At 37.8% G+C, this 23175-nt stretch overlaps 1 protein-coding gene across 1 annotated transcript in view; it reads right to left on the bottom strand.

Moving 5' to 3' along the window:
- Positions 1-18: 18 nt before the first annotated feature.
- The window catches only part of ZFYVE16 (zinc finger FYVE-type containing 16), a 55751-nt gene continuing 32594 nt past the window's right edge, over positions 19-23175 (bottom strand). The window contains exons 7-18 of the mRNA XM_074952782.1: positions 19101-19482; positions 17412-17534; positions 15519-15674; positions 14431-14655; positions 13285-13367; positions 11890-11994; positions 10579-10726; positions 9431-9511; positions 8624-8786; positions 7455-7557; positions 6667-6831; positions 19-4904 (exon numbers count right to left, since the gene is read on the bottom strand). Of these exons, the coding sequence (XP_074808883.1) occupies positions 4743-4904; positions 6667-6831; positions 7455-7557; positions 8624-8786; positions 9431-9511; positions 10579-10726; positions 11890-11994; positions 13285-13367; positions 14431-14655; positions 15519-15674; positions 17412-17534; positions 19101-19482 (1896 nt within the window). The 3' untranslated portion in view covers positions 19-4742. The remainder of the gene's footprint in view (positions 4905-6666; positions 6832-7454; positions 7558-8623; positions 8787-9430; positions 9512-10578; positions 10727-11889; positions 11995-13284; positions 13368-14430; positions 14656-15518; positions 15675-17411; positions 17535-19100; positions 19483-23175) is intronic.

Genomic DNA, 23175 nt, shown 5'->3' with positions numbered 1-23175 from the left:
ACAGCTTGAGCTCCCAAAACGTGAGTACAATAATAGAATTCAATGGCTGGAAGTCAAAGCTCAATAAAGTAAAACTGGAAATAAAGTGCAAATTTTTAACAGAGGATAATTAATCACTGGAACAATTTAGCAAGAGATGAAGTTTTTTCCATCACTTGGTCTTTACATGGAAACTGACTGTTTCTGAATATGCCTTAATTCAGGGATGTCAAACGTATAGGCCCAGCCTGTGGACTGGCTCAGGCCCAGAGGACACTTCCCCCTGACTTACTGCTCCTTCTTTAATTTACAAAGGCATCCACCACCATGCATTTACTTGCCTTCTTCATGTTGGCTGCTATATTGACCCTCTAGGTCCTCTGTTCACAATCCAATGCAGCACTGACTTGCAGGATAGCACTGAACATACCCTCTTCTTTCTCCTCTTCGGGTCTGGCATTCCAAGCAAGTGGAGGGGCACCCCTCAAGGCTGCAATGACAGTAGCTACAGATAACACACACAGATGTATCACTTTATTTATAGTCACATAGGAAAGTGAAAGCTAAATTTCAGAACTCCCTTTCCTTACTCCTATAAGCATTTTCAAATAAGACATACTTATTGACACTTCAGCTTTGGAGCACCCTGCACATCACAGTTCTCCTTTCTCCAGTCCCAGCCATGAGTATGACCCAGCCAGGACAGGGGCGGGAGGAAGAAAGGAGACTTGTTCAGTTGCATAGAACAGAATTTCAGCCTTTATTTCCATGGGTATGAATATAGGCAATGGCACTGTTTTTCACAGGAGGCAGCGATTTTAGCAGATCTCTCACTCCTGAGTTTAAAAAAAGGCACTTGTAGCACAATGGCTGTTGGCATCCCAAAGCCACCAGGGCCTGTATGCTGCTCGCCTGTTTACTATGACTGTGCCTGCCAAAGTCATCACAGAGTGAGGTATGAAAGTATCCTATCACAGAGTTAAAAACAAGGCTGTCATCCCTAGAAACCGTCAGGAGAGAACTGCAGAGTACCTCCATGAAAGTTTTATCAAGATCACTCGAGGATACAAGACACAGCCTGTGTACATGAACAAACTGCTCCACACCTCCCATCCCCAAATTCGACAGGAGAATGACAGGCAGATACCAACTCTACCCCCTTTTTTGTATTGCTGCCTTGTCTAGTACAAATAAAACAACGTAAAGTCTATACCTGTGTCCTGCTAAGTCAGAGTGTGGCCAAGCATTATATGTACATTTATACACCGTGAGGAAAAATGTATGCATACACTTACCCAAGGTTCCTTCCATTGCTCTGGGCTTGTCTGTGTTTGGCTGGTGGGACTGGCTAGTCTCCAGTGGAGTCTCAACCAGGTCTTGGCTCACAGCATAGGCATAATTGGACCCTTACCCTGCTGCAGGTCCCCCATCCTCTTCTTCCTGCTTGCTGTTAAAAACAGGGGTCTCTGTCTCCAGCTCCTCAGAGGTATCTACAGTGGTCTGCAGGGTGCTGGTGTGGTCTCCATTAAGTATGGCATGCAGCTTGTTGCAAAAATTGACAGGTCTGTGACTTGGCAGCAGATCGACTGTTGGCCTTCCTGGCCTTGTAGTATGCCCACTGCAGTTCCTTTGCTTTCATGCAGCACTGTACTCATTCTACCCCCTGACCTGCTTCCCCTGTGAAATCTTTTAGTAAATATCCATGTTGCTATGACAATTCCCTATCTGTGCTTGCAGAGTTTCTTCTCCCCACAGGCCCAGGAGATCCAATACCTCCCATCTGCTCCAAGCAGGAATGCATCTAGAGCATTGAGCCAGCCTGGTCGGTTGAGCACTTGTGCACAAGGAAGAGCTGCTAGGTGTGCTCGCCAAGCTTGGCAATCAGGAAAAGGCATTTCAAAACACAAAAGATTTTTAAAGAGGAGGTTTGGCTTCCGGTCTCTGACCCCTGGGCACTGGAGTTCACAATTGTGAGACAGCTGCTGGAATACTATTGAGGTTGAAAGACATCACACAGTGTTTACTTTTGCACTGTGTCGACCATAGCTCAACACTATTTGGGAAGGTGGTGTTATTGCATCATTGTAACGTGGTGCTCACATTGGCTAAAGAAAATTTTCAGTGTAAAGACATATACAGCTAGGTTGATGCAAGGTGACTTACGTCAATAAAACTTTCTAGGGTAGACCAGGCCGTAGTTATTTTGGTGTATGTCTATGCATTGTCAATTAAGTTGGGTTTTATTTGTATCTTTTGTTATTTTGGTGCAAGTCTGCATATGAAGGAGACTGATGATAAATTGTTAATATTGATACTTTCTCCATCCTGCAGCAACAGTCTATGTTGACACACAATTAAGATAAAGAGATTTTTTGTTGGGTAGTTGGGGGAAGGGGAGTCTACACTCACACAGTCTCCAGCAGACGGTGCAGAGCTTTAGTTTGTATTCAGTTCACATTTGGTAGGGTGTTTTTCATAGGCATTAGGACTAAAAACTAAAAAAAATTAAAGCATAGACTGATTAACCAGAAGTTGGAGTGCACGTGGCCCTTTCTGCTCCATTCTTTTATGTTCATCACTGATTATACTACTGCACCTTTCTTAAAAGAGCCTCAGTTTTTGGCCAGGAGCCATGAGTGTGGTTTGTCTTCCAAACCAGGAAAGTTACTATGAAACAATTCATTCTGGTCCATTTATTTGTTGGTAAATTACAGGCTATTGCCTAAAGCTGTATTTGGACATAAACACAGCAATTCCTTTTTTAAGAGCAGTCTACACTCCAAGTGCAATAGCAGAACCAAGCAAAGAGAAACTTTGAAGACAGAAAAAAAAAAAAAGACAAAATATAGGAAACGTTTGTCAAAGATATGGTTTTTGTTTTTAACAGAAGAACAATGTTATTTTACATCAGCTGTTAAGCACTTAAGTCAGTTTTATTTGTTAGTGATAATTATTAAATGAAATTGAAACATTAAATGGCAAGAGTTTAAGACATGAGTCTAATTTCCAATAACCAATATGGCAACACAAAAGACAAAATAATTAGTCTGCAAATTGCTTTCATCTGCTATAACTGTACTTAACATTGACAAAGGACATGACAATAGTCATTTGACTACTGTTCATGTTTCAAACACTGTTTGTCCCTGCTGTCCTCTCGTTAACTACTTTCAGAAGACTGGACATCCATCTTGTTCATGCTGCCTATGTTAATGTCTTTGGCTGGTCCACAAAACTGCAATTCATCTCTGAACAAAAATTGTGTGCATTACTACAATGAAATACCTAGTTTATTCTAGACTAAGACCTTAAATCCTGAACCTTTCCATTAATATGGGTCTTCAAGCTGTGGGTAATAGGACTGGTGACATTTTTATTTTATTATTTTTTTAAGTTACTAGTTGCGTTTTTGATACAAAAACCATATAAATATCCCCTATGAGAATCAAGAAGGCATCTAGATGTTTAGGTTTTTAATGATCTGTCAGTCTAAAACTCTAACAACATTTTACTCAAAAAATTCGGTCTTGGATACAGTATGTTCTGATTCTCTTCAAAGTGAACAGGTAAGTTATGCAATAGTTATCATGCCTGATCGGTGTTCACTGAACCTCGGTACTCAGGCATAAATTACAAGCATCATCTTAGTTCTTAATTACTAATACCCCAGTATCAAAAATATGTACTATACAAAGAACCTCAAATATGCCAAAGCAATCTGATCATGAAAATTCACACTTAATACATTTTCTCCCTGAAAAATAAACAGGGCGACCAAGAGGTCCCAGAAGTTAGAGGTGGGAGGAGAAAAGATATTACAGGTTTCATGCCTGACTTATTGCTACATGATTACTACTTTAAGGGTCATCTGGCCAGTTCTTAATCACTCTTGGAAGTCCCAAATTACAAAGGTACAGTTAAACATGGGGGGCGGGGGGGACGACAATTAGTGTAATACAAAAATGATACCCAACAAAGTTAGATAAGTCATTATAAATACATAAGAAAATCAGCTACACTATAAAGAGACTCAGTGTAAAAGCACAAGTTCCAAAAGCACCAACAAACATGTCAACTGTCTTGATTTTTAAGTCAGGACAAGTCCAATTATGAAATCTTTAAAAAAAAAACCCATAACATACCTGGCAAAGTTTTGTTCAATTCTTCCCACACAATCAATATCCGATTGTGAAGGCAAATTCCATATATTATAAGTACACAGTATCCGTTGTTTGCAGCCAACCCTCAGAGATTTTATATTTGGATCTCCACAGCAAGTAACAGTACTGTACCAATTAAATATACTTTACAAGATTTTTTAAAAATGTAAATATAGCTCATTTGCACATCCACATGGAGTGTCCCAGATTTAGGTTACATCTAATCATAACGACTGTTACTAAAATATTTGCTTGGGTTTAAGAGGTATATGGCTTAACCTTACAATGCACATAGTAAATGCTACAGTTTACTTAGAGGTAATGAGTCCTTGCCTTTTTTCAGTGACTGTATTAAGTGTAAAGTTTCGGAATCTTAGGAAATCTTAAACTCTCCAATCCTTCTTTTTTATGCTGGGGATGGAGGAGAGTTGGTTCATTTATTAGAAACAAAACCCAGTTTAAAAATCTATTACTAAACTTAGCTGTTGGGTTTTTTTTAAATAAATCTTAACTTTTTTTAGTGTTGGTAGCATTACAGCTTTGGTGTTGGGTTAGTTCTAGCAAATCAGATTATACATAGTATAATATACGCTGTCATTTATATTAAAAGAGGTATTCTGTAAGAAAAAATATTAATTCCATTTCCAATGGTAAGCTTGTGGGGTCTGATGTCCCACCATGGATCACAGGAATCAGAGCACTGTCCAGGTCATTTAGATAATGCTGTGGAAGAAGTTGGCCTCCAGATCCTAACTGATACTCAACCTAAAATAAAAAGAGGTATAGTAAGTTGATACATTACACATTAGATATTAATACAAAACAAAAAGTAGAGGTGCAGTAGATGCACTGTGCAAACATCACCATCTGTATAAACAAATTTCAGCTCATGGTTGTCTATTATAAAAAGTGGTATTGAAGAGACTTTGGGCAAGTCAACACATTCACTGGCAAGAAGGTTTTGTGTTTAGAACTGAGAGACACCGCCTTCTGCTCATCGAATAACCGGCCTTCAACACTTCAAGGTGCTGCTAGTTCAGGATGCAAGCAACCAGAAATATTGTGAATTAGTTACTTAATGACAGACCATTGAAAACTATGAAACTTTAAACAAAAACCACAAGTTTAAATTGTGGTGAGCTGTAAACTTCTGGAGCTCTCTCAGCTAAGATCTTGAAACAATACCTAGAGTAGTTTCTCTAGGAACAACAGGGATCGAATCTAACTCTCAGACTTGTGTTCTGAATTCTTTCCAGGTACATCCATTGCTGGTAATGGACTTTGCATTTGGCAATGTGGGAAGATTTAAAAGAGCTAAAGAAGTTATACCTAAATACCATTATTTTAAGGTGGTGTGACTTTATTGAGAAAAACTGTGACCGTATAGATCATTGTTGCAACCACTGTTATAATATTTGCAGCAAATATTGTACAAAGGTTGTCATGTGAGGTGTCTATGAAGGGGTTATAATTATGCTGGCTGTATGTGTGTATCATTTTTATATTTGAAGGTTATGAATATGGGCTATGTACTTGTATTTCAAATGTATTTGATTCCAAGTAGCCTCAGTGAAGCATTTGGTCAGCTTCTTGAGAAAGGACTATTCTCAGTAAGTGCCTAGTCAAGAAACACTTAACTGACAATGAACTTTGGGAGACACCAATCCACATCTGAGCTTTCCTGGGGACATCCAATCTAACATGTAAACAATGGTGTCGGCCTGCAAACTGAGTCATGCATGGACATGTGACTTGCCCATGTATCTCCAGACTCCATCTTGCTGCTGTGATTTTCCACAGTGAGAACAAAAGGGGTCCTTCCATGGGCAGAGAATATAAAAGGCCCTGAAAACCCCTCCATCTTGTCTTCATCCTGCTTCTGACCTCTGAAGGAACCTTGCTACAAACTGAAGCTCTGAACAAAGGACTGAATGACCCAACCCAGCTGTGAATGTACTCCAGAGACTTGTTTTGAACCTGCAGTTTATTCCATTACTGCTACAAGCCTGAACCAAGAACTTTGCCATTACTGTATGTAATTGATTCCATTTAACCAATTCTAGCTGTCATCTATATCTTTTTTCTTTTATGAATATCTTTAGATTTTAAAATTGTAAAGAATTGGCAGCAGCATGATTTGTGGGTAAGATCTGATTTGTATATTGACCTGGGTCTGAGGCTTACTCCTTTGGGATCGGGAAAAACTTTTTTCTTTTACTGGGGTATCGGTTTTCATAACCATTTGTCCCCGTAACGAGTGGTACTGGTGGTGATACTCGGAAACTGGAGCGTCTAAGGGAATTGCTTGTGTGACTTCTCGTTAGCCAGTGGGGTAAAACCAAAGTCCTCTCTGGCTGGCTGGTTTGGTGTGCCTCAGAAGTAGAGAAACCCCAGCCTTGGGCTGTAACTGCCCTGCTCTAAACAATTTGTCCTGAATTGATACTCTCAGAAGTGTCCCTCCAAAGGCAACATCATTACAGGTGGTGATATTAAATAATGTTATATATCTGAAATTAACAAAAATTACCATATCGGTATCAATAGAGACTCTGAGACCTATCTTATTCATTCCATTATTTTTCAGCGTTTTGAGATGTGGGCAAAGAGCAGCACTGCAAGCTACAGCAATCTCTTTTGCAAACTGATGGGGTGTTGCGCTGGATAGCTCATGGTCCTTTAGGATATAGAACACCTGAAAGTATAGTAAGGACACAACATGATTAGTGGCTTTTTTGGTAAGAATTTCAAAGTTGTCAAAATGGCTCAAGGTACAGTATCACTGCTTAAGATGCAGTAAAATTACCGATACTTGTTTATTGGCAAAAGACTTTCAACTTTGGAATTGGGTAGTTTATCAATAGCAAAGCAGTTCTGATATAATTATCCATTTTTATTATATATGATAGTGCCTAAATGTGCTAGGTGCTGTCCAAAATTAGGAAGAGACAAGAAGTCCCCAAACAGCAAATACTGTGTTGGTACTGTTGGAAATTATCCTCACAATTAAAACACTCAGTGAATTAACAAGTAGCCATAAGAATAACTGGATTAGAAGTTTCATAATTGCATCAAAAGTTTTAAAAGAGGAAAATATATCACCCCTATTTAAAAAATAAAATCACTCTTATCCAGACATTTAATATGAAAGTCAGAGAGAACTGCAAGAACACAGTGAACATAGAAAAGTGAACTAGTTTCTGTGATAGCACCTTCCCTTCATCAGCATTATTAATACTATTTAGAATAGCAATTGGTATAAATAAATCTGATATTTTAACATATAAACAAACTATTTATTGGTATTCATTTACTTACTTCGGTACACTTCATAAGTTTTTCCTCAGTGTCAAAATCTCCCTGTAGTATTCTTTCACTTTGAACTCCTTCCATTGACTTTCCATCTACTGGGCTTACAACTCTATAAAATAAGTGTAGAATAAATTAAAACTGAACCAGAGCATTCTTTCATCTAAAAATAAACTGTTCAACTTAAAAACCCATTGCTTTAAGTTAAATCAAACTCTGAAGGGTAAAATATTACTCCGGACTCTGAAGGCAGCAACTGCAGAGCTTCTTGCAGCTGCATGAGGTTCCTCCGGAGGTGGAGGTGGGTCTGATTCAACCCACCATGCCCTCCGAGCAGCTGTGCAGAAGATGGATAAGTCCTGACCCTCCTCTGCCCAGCCGGAGCTAGAAGCCCCCTTTACTGGGGCACTCCTAGGAACAAGGGGACATCAGATTTCACGGGGAAGGGCTTATATATCAGTCCGTGACATGTTTTTCACGGCCATGAAATTGGTAGGGCCGTAACTGTAACAACAGATTGTCTAAGCCACCTAAAATGAAACTCTTAAACCAGTGGTTTTCAACCCGTGGTCCACAGACACACAGGTCTAGGATTTCCAAAGGGGTCCACACGTCCATTTGAAATTTTGGAGGAATCTGCAAATGAGAAGAGGTTGAAAACCACGGTCTTAAACCAACTCATATGTTATAGGAGTGATAGTGCCCTGACATTCACAGCCACAGGGGTGGGGACGGAAATCTTGTAGCCCTCACTGAGTAGCCCTCTCTATCTAATGAATGACATTGTTGAACTCTGAAGGGAGCCAACCAGTCCTCATCAGACAGATGGACTGTGGCTAAAAACAGGCAACACCATAAAGACGACCCTCTTCCCACCACTCCCAAACCAGGCAGTTATTAAAATCTCAGAAGACCATTACAGTCTAAAGTTGTTCTCATAGTGATATCTAGAGGCGCACAGGCAGTTTTCACTACTATTTCCTTGTCAGCTTTAAATAGCAAGATATTAGTTTTTTCACTACTATTTCCTTGTCAGCTTTAAATAGCAAGATATTAGTTTTAATTACAATACTATATTTTCCATTCTTTAAATATCCACCCTTCATTTCAAGAGAGGTGGGAAGAGAAGAGAAAATTCCAACAACCACACACACAGTTTTATTAACAAATATTCATACCCTTGGTTTACTTTTTCTTCACTCTCTACCCAGCAAATATCTACGTATTCTTTTAATTCTTCTGCATCCATTTTGCCACATGTAATTTTAAAGTCCTTCTTGTCCCTTAAAGCTTGACGTAAACCTTCCATCGTCTCTGGAGTTATTTGTACCATTAGTCCATCTAAAAGAGAAACAGTAAAAGTTCCCGCTTTCCTTTAGAGAACAAAAAGGGAAGAGTACTTTCATAGAACCTTGGCTGGTCAATTTATCTTCTTGAATTGTTTACGAAACGCAATTTCACAAGCCTGGGAGTAGAATATTGACTTTTTTCCTCATCACAATGTGAAATGCGATATGAAAAATTGTTAGTTCAATTTTCAAAGCTTTTTTGGTGAACAAAAAGGTAGACTAATGGAGCTGATGTTCCATCTGGTCAAAGTTTATTTCATGAAGCTTGAACAACTTAATGAGCCACAAAATGTCACACAAAAGTAGAGGTAAAAACTTAAGCATACAGGAAACAACTGAATTAAATCCTCCTATAAGCGTCTCATTTTGAAATTCTTTACAAAATGACAGGCATTAAATCAAGAGGTCCAAAAAAGCCACATCATAAAAGTGTCCTCAAACGAACTATGTCCCAAACTGCGAATTTACATATAATAATTTATGCACACTTTTTTTTTTTTTACGTTACAAACCTTAAAGAAAAAGCTTAGGTTTACAATGGGACAGACTCTTAATCGCATCAGTATTATGCAGAGTCGTGTTCCAACACCAATTCTTTGCCTCTTAATAAGGAATCATTTAAGATGCAATTCATACCTTCAACTATACTTGATTTAGCAAGAAATCCTGAAGATGTTTTTAGGGCTCCATTGAACACTACAAAACTTGCACCTGTAACTAAACACAAAAGTGAATACATCAGGTACTTCATATTGTCCATCTTTATACTTAGTGAGTTAACAGTCACTTTGAAAGTGTAAAGCACTATACATCAAGTGCTAAATATTATGCTAGACTGAAAGTGCGCATAAAAGTTACTCAGTTATAGGAAGATGTGCTGATGTGGCTCTTGTTAGCATCAAGAGAATTCACTCCTTGAAATCAGGACTAGAAAAATGCATTGATTTTGCTAACTTTTTGAGTTTTAGGAAGATATGCAGCATCCCAACAGGATGCTGGCAGTCATATAGGCACAGAAATAGAAAATATGTAGTACCTAAAATTTGTTTCTTGCTTATAAATGAAGTTACCTCTAAAATTAGGTTTTAATTTCTGGAACATTCTATTAAGTAAAATAATTAATCCATTTTTAAATGGCACTAAAACCTGTAAAAACCCATTTACTTCACAATTAAATCTTCCCCTTGTCACTACAGACTACCTGTGAGAGCTTGCTAGGCACTGATTGCTTTCAAAGCACTATACAAACAAGAATTTAACTACTGTTAATTCCTCTCATTAGTCTCTAGTCTAGGATGTAACTAGACAGATGTAAAAGATATGTAGCCATCCAGAATCTGAACAATATTCCGCAATTTATAGCAATTTTAAGAGTGTCAAAGTAATGGACCAGAAGCTATTCAATAGCACCCCTTCAAAATGTAAGCTGAATTAATATAAATACAAAAAGCTTCGGAAAAGGGACAAGTAACAGGTCAAAAGTTAGAGTGAAATTTGAATAATTTAGTGTAAATGGAATGTTAAGTGGAGGTTGTCAAACAATGCTTTATGTAATTAAAGTATTTTTCTAACCGCTGAATGTCATACACAGATGTCATCTACGCTTTTATTATTCTTTAGCTGCTTCATATTGTAGTTAAGGCGTTCGGAATTATAGTGGATCATCTGCCCACACAAACTACAGGAATATACACCTTTTGTTCTTGTAATCACCTAAAACATTAGAGTGCACACACCAGTTTCAGAGGTTTGATAGAACACTAAAAACATAATAAGCCACTTACTTCTCCTAGGGTGGCCAGTAGCACTGTTTGCTTGTGTCTGATAGACTCCATCACTCTGTACACAAACTAAGTGAGAATCTGCTTCAGTGCTAAAACTGGCTCCAATGCTAATAACATGCTCATTAGAAGAATGTATTACTTTCATTACCTGCAAATACAAAATGTTCATTTATAAACTGACATTTCTGCAACAAAATCCTGCTCTGTTTTGTTGAATTCTCTGTGGACTCTGGTTGTGTAACAACTAATAGCATTTTTCAGGTAAAATGCTGTATTATGAAAATAACTGTCTCTATATGTGAGCATTAGCTTTCTCTATAAAAAGCTGAAGTATAATTTACATTTTAAAATCTCTTTTTTGGAACTGATTTTTTATGGAACTTGCAATAGCTTATTGGGGTAAATTTCTATGAACTTGTGAACACAACTTTAAAGTTCTACTGACTGGGAAAAAAGTCAATCTGAGTGAGTACTCCCTGACCAAGTATACTACCAAATATTAAGCATCTCCCAAGAGACCTTCATTTTTGATTTATAGGACAACGCAGTTTGCAGAACCTGGAAGGATCCTAAAGCTTCACAGCCTAATAGGGTCCCTAAAAACAGAGCAAGAGTTTATTATTTGTTTCCATCATAGTTCCAAGCAGATCTACTGTAAATTTGAAAAAACAGTATGAATTCTGAGAAGACTGAAATCTGCAAAAACTGATTTGAAATAACTTTTAGCAAAAAAAAAAAAAAAAAAAAAAAAAAATCTGTGTACTGTTTTGATAGAGAGAGAGAGAGAGAGAGAGAGAGAGAGAAATAAATTTTACACTTTTGTAAAGCCACCTTTTAAAACTAGAACTAACTTCACAGTAGAAGAAGCTGAAGGCCTAAACATCCTTGGAAGATATTTCAGTGAAATCTTTTTCCTCCTCATTTCTATTACCAATTAGCACCTATACTAATCACCAGTCTTCCTGCTTAACATCCCAGCATGACCTAGGCAATATCGCTCACCTATTAGCACCAAAGCAAGGAGTCAGTCCGTAGGGAAAAGATGTTTGGTGTTTTTTTGTATCGACATTCAAGTTTAAGAAATGAAAAATTAGTCCACTGAATAGTGAACAAAAGCAATTATAGGCCTCTCAGATTTGGAAAAGACAATAACCTGTAATACAGTGTTTTGCATTTTCCAGCTTCTACTCAAATTGGCCCACAGTGTTCTTGTCAACATCTCATCTTTAAGATTTCAGAGGTATTATAGGAGGAGAATGGAAGGATTAGATTTCCTGAATAAGTTAGTATGATCTACAAAATTATACTCACTTCATCATATCTCCTCAGAGGGATTTTAATGCAGCTTTTACCCATTTCCATATGAATAAATAAATTATCTATGGTATGCAAGGTATATTGATAATTTCTAAGGTCCTGTAACAAACAAAATACTTTATTAACTGACTGTTTAAGCAGCATAAAGTTTTAACCACTGACATACCATCATTTTTTATGTCTTTTAACACTGTTTAAATAAAGTACTTTGTAATTCTAACAACATTTTTTCATCCTCAGGGCACTCTTGAGAGGTAAGCATTCTTCTTACTTCGATTTTACAGAGGGAAACATGCTAAGTGACTTGCCAGATAGGAACTATGGTCTAATTGAGCAGTGTAACAGAAAGTAAGTAATCTAATTATTTCAACATGCTAGTCAGTGGCTCCAGATTTTGTCAAAACCAACAGATTAAAACAAAGCTAGTATTTATAACAAACCAAAAAAGGGGTAGCAAAGGTTTCTAAAAAGGGAACTTTGCCCAAAACACTTGTTCTTATTTCAGCTTTCCAGAAAAATTCTACCTTGGGCCAAGAAACTGAAATTTAACGTGCTTCAAATTGAACCAATTTGGTTATGTTAAAGAGAGGGTCAATCCAGCACCCACCTGAACTACAGAGATTACGGTCTACCCAAAAATCTTGCCAGCAATAGTTATCACCATTCAACTGAAAAAGTTGTTGTCCCTTCTGGGCATGCACTCTAAATAGTTTTAACCCTGCAAGATCTAGTTTGGATAAAATGGATAAAAAGTCATAATGGATAAAAGTCCAGTGCTAGGTGTTGTTACAGAGGACAAAAGACTTAATTATGATCAAGTCCAAGTATGGCCTTGCCTTACTAGAGAATGCTCATACTCTTAAGTAGTTTGTAGTCTCCAGCTTGTTTACATTTCTCTAAAAATGTGCAGGTGAGCTGTTTGCAATAAATCACATATCAAGGCAGCATGCTGTAGCAAGCAATTAAATTTGGATCATGTGACATTACTGCTGCAACAGCCTGAAGAGCAAAATTTTATGATCACTCACAAACCCAAGTCTCCTAGATGTCAGCAGAGCCAGTCACCAGATCATTGCCTAAAGCTTTCTTACTGGAAAAAGCTGATTAATATTAACTACTTATTTTAAATGAATAAGCTGAAGTTATATTAGTATATTTCAATATCAATAACTAATCTGAAAGGCACAACTTAATACTATTCTAATAGAGCATTTCATTGTGTGAATAGACTGAAGTCTAATGTTCACTTCACACCTAAATTAAACCGTGTTACAAAATTTTTCGCTAAAAGACAAATAGTTCAACTTCAAAATTGTGAGGGTAACTTCACACTCAACTGAAGTATAATTAGGAGGGTAAGGAAAATTATGTGAAACACTGTTTACTCACAACAAGTAAGTTCATGATTGTGTGTCCTATCTCCCCAAAGAGAGGCTTTCGGTGTCTGATGCTTGTTACAGGAGTTGGGTAGGCTTTCAGAGGAAGAAAAGAACACTGTTACACATAAAGATCAAACAAAATAATCTAACACAATTAAAATATGTGACTTTTTAAAAAAAAAAAAATCAGATGCAGCCTTTCATTCTTTACCTTATGTAAACTGACAGACTTCAGCATTCATTGCAGGGAAATAGCATCAGAAAACAGACCATGTCTGTGCTTACTCTGATTCAGCAGCACAAGATGCCTGCATAGCTAATGCGAAAGAACAGCAGCCCCTAAAAGCAGGAAGAGTGCCACAGAAGAATTGCATTGCGGTGGCAACAGCCAGCCTGTAAACTGGAGTGAATTCCATTCCCCACTTAGACTGTGAGAAAGGTGGTCAATAAGTTTCCACATGTTTGAGAGCAATTAAACGCACAACTAATTATCAGTGGGATTTGTGTACTTGGCTCCTTCTACCCCATTTTGAACATCCAGAAGCCATATTTTCATGGAATAATTGACACGGAAATTTTTTTCCCCTTATGGAGAAACTTGATTACTAATGACTGATATGGAGCTGAGGAATTTAATCCATAATGTATTGGACACTACTATTAGGTTTACATTAATAAGATCATAAAGCTCTGTTTTCAGAACACTTCACAAATATTAAATCTGATCATTCAAAAAGGATTCAATATATTGTTGTACATATCCACAATCTAAGCTCTTTTGTCAGCACACTCAGATTCCATATCATAGGTTGGTTTAGCAAAGTTTATGTTTCTCCTGAAACAAAATTTGAAGAATCAATATTTTATGGTCAAATCCTACCATTTACACACATCTACCCAGACTAAGTTGATAGTGTTTCAAGAGGTGTCCAGCAGCACAGAATTTGAACCACAGTGTTTACAAAGTTCTTGGTTTGTTGTTTTTTAAACAAACAGGTTTGATGTACAAAGTACAAATTTAAGGCCCAAGCCTTTGAAGAATCACACTTGTATTTAATTTTTGAAGGCAACGGCATTCACAGTGCATAAAGTTAAACATGTGCATACATCTTTACAGGATTGGGCCTTAACATGCATACTTAGTGTTAAAACTCACCCCCGTATTCTGCTCCCAATCCCAACATTAAGCGAATTGGAAAAACCTTTGCCCATGGTATTTCCAGTTTTTGAATGAGAATGCCACAAAGGAAAGGATTATTTGGTAACAGGAGATCGTCAAGTTTTTGAAAAGTTGGTGCAACAAACAGGAATCCTCCATGATCCTTGCTACCAAGGAAGCTTTCAGTAAAGGTAAAATTTTCCAAGTTTCCTATGTATTTTCCTGGAGAGAGAGAGAGGAGAGAAAAAGAGGGGGAAGAGAGGGAGAGTTAAAATCTTCACCATAAAAAACAAACATGTTAAATATGCATTCTTATACATGTTGGTATGTGGAAGAAATCCACCCATTACTATGTGAACACTATCTCCCTTGTGCATTTTTAAAGTAACAGGGTGCATATTGCAGCTTTTCAGGATAACAGGACACAGACCTTTATAGTTTTGTACAATTCATTATTGAAGTACTTGCACATTAAAAGATTGCCATTTTTAGAAGCCAAATGTGCTAAAAATATTGTCTCAGACTTTTGGTACTATTGACATGGTATTGCATTTTATTCTATCACTTTTAAGTCAATAGAACCCAGTTTCAAAACACTTTTTTCAACTCAGACAGATCTTTTTAATAAAACTAATTTACAAAACAATTAACACTTAACAATAATTCTGTTGGGCAAGTCTATGTACATACAATTAGTTAACTTTTGCAAATTAAGCTCTAATACAGGAAAACATTTAAGTGGGTGCTTAACTCTATTCAGTATAGCACTTGTCTTCTAGAACCAGGGCTCAAAGGATTTACACCTATGACCCATCATACCAAAGTATTATATTAAAAAAAAAGAGGTGAAGACAAAAATGCAATGAGGCAGTTTATAGGAGAACTAATATGAAAAAAAGGACGCATTCCTCAACAAAATCCCCTGCATCACTTTGACAGAATCTGAGGAAATAGTTATGAGCACTGAGAACTTTCAAACAAAATTAGTAGGAACCCTCTAAGAATGCAACACCATTTATTTCCTGGTTTGTGTTAAAGTCAACAATAAGACGCTAATCTTAAAGCTACAAATTAAAACTCCATACCTTTCACTGCATCCTTATATATGTCAACAAACAACGTGAAGATTTCTTTAGGAACAGCATCTTCATTTGGCAAACATAGCAACATAATGATAATTTCTGCCTGACCCAAGCCATGTAATCCATTTGTTGAGAAGTACCAGCACTTTTCTGAAGAATCTTAGTGATAAGAAAAAAATTTTTTTTTGAATTCATCTATATGATACTCAGTCTTGGAATCAAAGATACCAGAAATTGGAATTAATTATCTGTGCTCCTCTGTCCCTTTACTCCTACCACTGCAATATTGCTGTCTACAATGTTTTTCTTTTTAAAACTGAAATTTCAGAAAGCACTGGATAACCCACTGCACAGGAGAGAGACTAACTCTCATAGGGACACTCTTCTCAGGTCATATTGTCTGGAGACCCAGAGGGAAACACCATAAATGAGAAACACTGGAGAAGATAGTTCATTAATGGGCATCAAGAAAAATCTGATAGGATACAGGTTCTGAAGGACCTAACTGAATCAAGGTGCTGATTAAAGAAAGTTTTAATTGCAAAGGCAAACTTTACTATGGAACCCCAGGCACAGGCTTGTATCTTTGAGTGAAACAAGTAATACTCCTTCATTTATCATATCCTCTTGCATAAACAAGTATGTTGCATGTTTGCAGCACATGCAGGTGCCACACTTATTTCTGTTTAAGTGACTAAAGAAAAGGCATCAAGAACTCAGTCATTTTAATTACAAGGCCAGAAGGGACCATTGTGATCATCTAGTCTGACCTCCTGTGTAACACAGGCCATAGAACTTGCCCAAAATAATTCCTAGAGCATCTCTCTTAGAAAAACATCCAATCTGGATTTAAAAATAGTCAGTGATAAAGAATCCACCACAACCCTTGGTAAGTTGTTCCAATGGTTTATTACCCTTACTGTTACAAATTGCCTTACTTCCAGTCTGAATTTGTCTAGCTTCAACTTCCAGCCGTTGGATCATGTTATATCTTCTTATGCTAGATTGGAAAGCCCATATTATTAAAAATGTGTTCTGTACATAGGTATTTACAGACTGTATTTTAAGTCACCCCTGAACTTTCTCTTTGTTGAGCTAAATAAATTGAGCTCCTCAAGAGTCACAGTAAGGCATGCTTTCTAAACCCTTAATCATTCTTGAGGCTCTTCTCTGATCCCTCTCCAAGTTATCATCGTTCTTGAATTGTGGACACTGGAACTGAGCAGTATTCCAGCAACAGTTACACCAGCTCCAAATACAGATGTAAAATAACCTCTCCACTCCTATTCAAGATGCCCAGGTTCACATTAGCTCTTTTGGCCACAGCACCACATTAGAAGCTCATGTTCAGCTGACTATCCGTCACAACTCCCAAATCTTTTAAACAGATATCTGAAGTTGCTGTAAAATCAACAGAAGTATCCTTTGATTATTTACACAGCAGGGTCTCCAGAGCTTTATATTCAAACCTACAGATAAAAGAATCCCTATTAGACAGCACCTTACACAAATAAAGCATGAAATCTGTGTACAGTATGCATCAAAAACGCAGCACGCACTTCTGGGAAAACATTCTTATAAGAGGATTCTTATTCCTTCCTAATGAAAGATATTATGGTGAATACAGCCCTGCACTTGTCCTACAACCAAGGTAGGCACATAAATAAATTACAAAAGGGGTTAAAAGTTGCTTTAAAGCACACTGAAAAAATTACTTGAAAAACCTTAAATTTACAGATTGGATAAAATAAGGCAGCATATATCTCAAGTGTGAAAATGTTTGAATTTTATCTGCTCAGCCACCAAGATTAGTGAATTTAGAGTTTACACATTTCAAACATAATGAACCATGGAACATATGTAAATAAAGGGAAACAGTGTACATTACCTACTTACAAGATACTAACTTGACATTCACAAGGAGGTTTGCATTTAGGATAAATGTTACTGGATTAGGGCCTCCTTCTGCAAGAAGCAAGGTGACCTGCTGATGAGATGGGTGTTCTTCCACCAGAGGATCTAAATAAGATAACATCTGGATTAATTCCATATACCACCCAATATCCATTTCTTCTCTAACTACAATGTATGAAATATGGTACTTGACACTTCCATCTTTCTACTTAAGGAAACTGCTAAAAAACACATTCTCTTGAACCTAAGGCAGACATACAGCAGCCAATGAATAGCGACATCACTTTTGTTTAAAGATGACTAGACCATATCACATAAGCAAAGACAGTAGTATGTTCTGAAGTCACGTATGACATACAGCACCCAGGAACATTAAGATTAAACTCAATAAGTTTATGGAGGAGATGGTATGATGGGATAACATGATTTTGGCAATGAATTGAAATTTAAATATTCATGGTAAATAGTCCCAATGGCCTGTGATGGGATGTTAGATGGGGTGGGATCTGAGTTACTACAGAGAATTCTTTCCTGGATATCTGGCTGGTGAATCTTGCCCATATGCTCAGGGTTCAGCTGATCGCCATATTTAGGGTCGATAAGGAATTTTCCTTCAGGGCAGACTGGAAGAGGCCCTGGAGTTTTTTTGCCTTCCTCTGTAACATGGGGCACAGGTCACTTGCTGGAGGATTCTCTGCTCCTTGAAGTCTTTAAACCATGATCTGAGGACTTCAATAGTTCAGACATAGGTCAGAGGTTTATCGCAGGAGTGGGTGGGTGAGATTCTGTGGCCTGCATTGTGCAGGAGGTCAGACTAGATGATCATAATGGTCCCTTCTGACCTTAATATCTATGAATCTATGAAACATATTGGTATCTTACCAGGAGCTTCAAGGCCACAATTAGCTTGCTAAATGTAGGCCTGGCTTGACATGAGTGATTAAACATGGGTGAAGCCTCATTTCTTGGGAGATAGGATTAGAGAGGTAAATGGATCAGCGGTCTGGAAACAGAATGTCTGTACTAGCTAAGATAAGGGGCAACATCCAGGAAACCATTTATGGACAAGATAACAATGGATAAGATAAGCCTGGAACATAAGGTGAGATAGAGTAAGTCGTGCATGAACCGTGCATGCTATACAGGGATTGGCTTGGTCCAATCCCAAAATATGTAATGTAAATGTAATGTGTAAATAATTATATTATATAAAGGAAGTGGTCTGCTGTGTAACTTTGGATGCGTGGTATACCCTATACCCACTCCCTATGCTTGAGTCCCATCATATCAGGGTAACTTTGCTGTGTGCCAAATAAAGGAACCTGAATAATGAGACTGGAGTTCAACTGAGAGTGGAAGAGTTCTTGCTAAATAGTACTAAAACTCCTCAACACCACATGTGGTCTGCAGCTTGTGCACCAGTACTATACTTCATATGCAAACATACTTGGGCTCAAATACTAATTGTTGTGGTTATGCTCATGGTTTTTTTCATAACATACAAGTTCATATAAGTGCAAGTTCAGCTACCAAGCTGGATCCAAAATAATGTGCATTTTAAAACAATGTTAATTTGGCTTCTGGAATGTCACAGTGTATACACAAAGGTTCATATAATTTTACAAAGCTTGCATCCAGTAAATATTAGTATTCCCCAGTCCAAAATTTTACCTTTTCCTTTTTCTCCAGTTGCAAGTAAGAGAGGTGGCAGTCCATCATCATCAGGAATAAGGCTAAATTCTTTGCTAACACAGTTTTCAATACCACATAGCATTCTGTAGTCTGAAGGACTAACAAGTGAATCATCATTAGTTTGGTTCACTGTTCCAAGGCTAGGAGACTTCTCAACTTTTGTAATAAAAGGTAATTCATCAGCAGCTGGAATTAGAGAGTCAAGACTATGCAACATCTCAGTTTGCACTGCAGTGGGCAACTGATCATCATCTGGAGCAACATGTAAGGAACAATGGAATTTCTCAGTTCCTGCAGAAACTGCAGTTTCATCCTTTGGTTTTGTATCAGTTACACAGATGTCATCTGCCGGACTTGCAACCTATGAGAAACAAAATAGACTGTTGATTAGATTTGTTATTCACGGTCCCTGAACAACACTAGTATTCTCCTGTATTAGGTGTTTCAAATGTAAAAGCAGCCAGCAAAGAGAATATACAGACCAGTCACAGACCATTTTAGGGGATATCTTCCTAAAACAGAAATCAAGCCACATCTCTGAAAATTACAGCACTTTTGCATCTTTAATACATATTGGTCTCTGTTACAGAACAGGTAAATATGTCTGAGTCTAAAATAATTAGTATAATATTTAGTCTGATATTTACCTGTCCTATAATAATTCATACCTAAAAATGGAGCATCTACTGTTTTAGAGTATGACACAGTCAGTAGACACAACACAATCAAGGATTACATTACTAGCCATGTAGACCGTGAACAACTGGGCAGAGTTACCAGTATGACTTTATTTTGCAAGGCTCTTGAATACTGTAATTTGCCATAATTTGGACCTGAAGTATCTGCAGACAGTCATCTTCACATGATTTACTAATAGCAGCTTACTCCAGCATTTAATAGTAATGCTCACTCCTACTCTAAGTGTCACATCTATGTTGACCCCTCAGTGAATTATGTAAAGCTGACAGGGTGTGGCGATACAAAGCAGCACAAAAAGGATCTCAGTTTTTCCCATATGACTAAAGTAAAACCAAAATCCCACACCATCAGCCCAGGCATTCCCTCATCCCTTCTTTTTCCATTTCATCGATGCAGCTCTCCTGGAATTGACAGTTTCCCAGTGTGCACTGGGTTGTGACAGAAGTGCCATTTGTTTTAAGCACTGGTACTAGGAATGCGCACATAGAAAATAATTTTTTGGTGTTCAGTTTTCTAAGGGCTGTTATTTTGTGAGCAGATGAGGATAACTGGCTTCCTTACGTTTTAAATTTGCAAATTTATACAATAATTGAATATATCAAGTTGTATCCCTCTCCTGCCATCTCTCTAGCTCTCTTGCTTTCTTGAACTATAAGCTCTTTGGAAAAGACCACGTCTTTGTAAAACAGTTGGCTCAATGGGACACAACTTCAATGCAAGTAATAAAAACATCTTTTTAATTATAAAGAAAAAAAGCGTTGGTATGATAAGGCAGGGCAGGAAGGGAGAGAAAGGCGCTAGACTTTCCCACTCCCAGCAGGAACAATCAAGAGACTGTCTTCCTCCCTATGCCAACACCATACAAAATACAACCACCCCTACCTCCACCTCCAAAAAAACACCCTCACCTTTCTATTCAGTTTGAACATTGAAAAGACAGATTATTTTCAATTCTAACATGGTGCACCAGGGCATTAAGCGACTCCTGGCAGAACCAGATTAGTTTTTAAAGACAGAAGCAATTTTTTATCTGATCATTTAAAAGAAAAAATAAAATGGGAACTTTTACTGTCAACATGTTAATAAGGACAGACTTCAGAACTTTAAGATAGAAATACTCATAGCCAAAACCAATTACCTTAATGGTATGCAGAAGAACTGGAGTCATAACATTTTCTACATAACATTTAACTACATAATTTTAAAGTTTCAGTGGAGACACAGTACACTGCACATACTCTTACCCACATGGTTTCTGTTTAAATGGGGTCTCGTGTACAACTTCAACATAAAAACTGAACAGCTACCCAACGTCCTTCCAGAAAGCAGGGTGGATTAAAAAAAAGTTGAATCATTTTTTTAAATTAATCAGATTTTTTATTTAACCTGGATTTTTATTGTTATTCAATTATAATAATTTATTTTAAAAAATAAACCTGTTTAAGATTAAAGCTCAATTTAATAAAAAAAAATGTTAAGACTAGGGCTGTCAAGTGATTTAAAAAAATAAATCAGTTAATTACTGTTAAACTATAATAGAATTCCATTTATTTAAGTATTTGTGCATGTTTTCTACATTTTCAAATACATTGATTTCAATTACAACACAGAATACAAACTGTACAGTGCCCACTTTACATTTATTTTGATTACAAATTTGTGCTGTAAAAAACAAAAATAGTATTTTTCATTTCACCTCATACAAGTACTGTAATGCAATCTCTATCATGAAAGTTGAACTTACAAATGTAGAATTATATAAAAAAAAAACTGCATTCAAAAATAAAATAATGTAAAAAACTTTAGAGCCGACAAGTCCAGTAAGTCCTACTTCTTGCTCAGCCAGTCACTCATACAAACTTGTTTGTCTACATTTGCAGGAGATAATGCTGCCCGCTTCTTGTTTACAGTGGCACCTGAAAGTGAGAACAAGCATTCGCATGGTACTGTTGTAGCACACGTCGCAAGATATTTACATGCCAGATGCGTTAAAGATTCACATGTCCCTTCATGTTTCAACCACCATTCCAGAGGACATGCATCCACATTGATGATGGGTTCTGCCCAATAACGATCCAAAGCAGTGCAGGCCAACGCATGTTCACTTTCATCATCTGTGTCAGATGCCACCAGCAGAAGGTTGATTTTTTTTTTTGGTAGTTTGCGTTCTGTAGTTTCTGCATCAGAGTGTTGCTCTTTTCAGACTTCTGAAAGCATGCTCCACATCTCATCCCTCTGAGATTTTGGAAAGCGCTTCCAATTCTTAAACCTTGGGTCGAGTGCTATAGCTATCTTTAGAAATCTCACATTGGTACCTTCTTTGTGCTTTGTCAAATCTGCAGTGAAAGTGTTCTTAAAACGAACTACGTGCTGGGTCATCTGAGACTGCTGTAACATGAAATACATGGCAGAATGCAGGTAAAACAGCAGGAGACATATTATTCTCCCCCAATGAGTTCAGTCAAAATTTAATTAATGCATTTTTTTTTAAACGAGTGTCATCAGCATAGAAGCATGTCCTCTGAATGGTGGCTGAAGCATAAAGGGGCATACAAATGTTTAGCATATCTGGCACGTAAATATCTTGCAACGCCATCTAGAAAAAAGCCATGCGAAAGCCTGTTCGCAATTTCAGGTGACGTAAATAAGCCGGCAGCTTTACCTTCTGTAAATGTAAACAAAACTTGTTAGTCTTAGGGCATGGCTATACTGGCGAGTTACAGCACAATAAAGGAGCCCCGGGCGCACTAGCTCACTACCCATCCACACCGGCAAGGCACGGAGAGCGCTCTGACTCTGTGGCTACAGAGCTGCTAGTACTCCACCTCAGTGAGTGGAATAACATTTGCTGTGCCCCTGCTGGAGCACCGCAGCACCAGTGTGAATGAGGTGTTGCATTACTGCACTCTGATCAGCCTCCGGAAACGTCCCATAATCCCCTTAAGTCAAGTGGCCACTCTTCTCATTGTTTTTGAATCGCTGCAGGAATGCGGATATGCCCTTTGAAAGCTCCGTTTCTGACAGCCAGCTGCTTATCTGCTCCAAGACAAAGCAAGCCATTCGCGTGGAATGCTGTGTGTGTGGGGGGGGGGGGGTCCTGCTACTGTCTGAACTTACAAGACAGCATGCTGACATGCTCTCAGACCCCAACAAACCACTCTCTCTCACCCCACATATACACAACGCACTCCCTCTCACACTCCACCCCCCACCCCCATTTGAAAAGTACATTGCAATCACTTGCATGCTGGGATAGCTGCCCATAATGCACCACTCCCAATGCCGCTGCAAGTGCTGCAAATGTGACCGTGCCAGTGTGCTTGAAGCTGTCAGCGTGGACAGACTGCAGCGCTTT

The sequence above is a fragment of the Natator depressus genome, chromosome 5, assembly GCF_965152275.1.
Source record: "Natator depressus isolate rNatDep1 chromosome 5, rNatDep2.hap1, whole genome shotgun sequence".
Classification (NCBI taxonomy): Eukaryota; Metazoa; Chordata; order Testudines; family Cheloniidae; genus Natator; species Natator depressus.
Note: the sequence above shows the minus strand (reverse complement) of the source record. Positions and strands in the feature narration are given on the sequence as shown.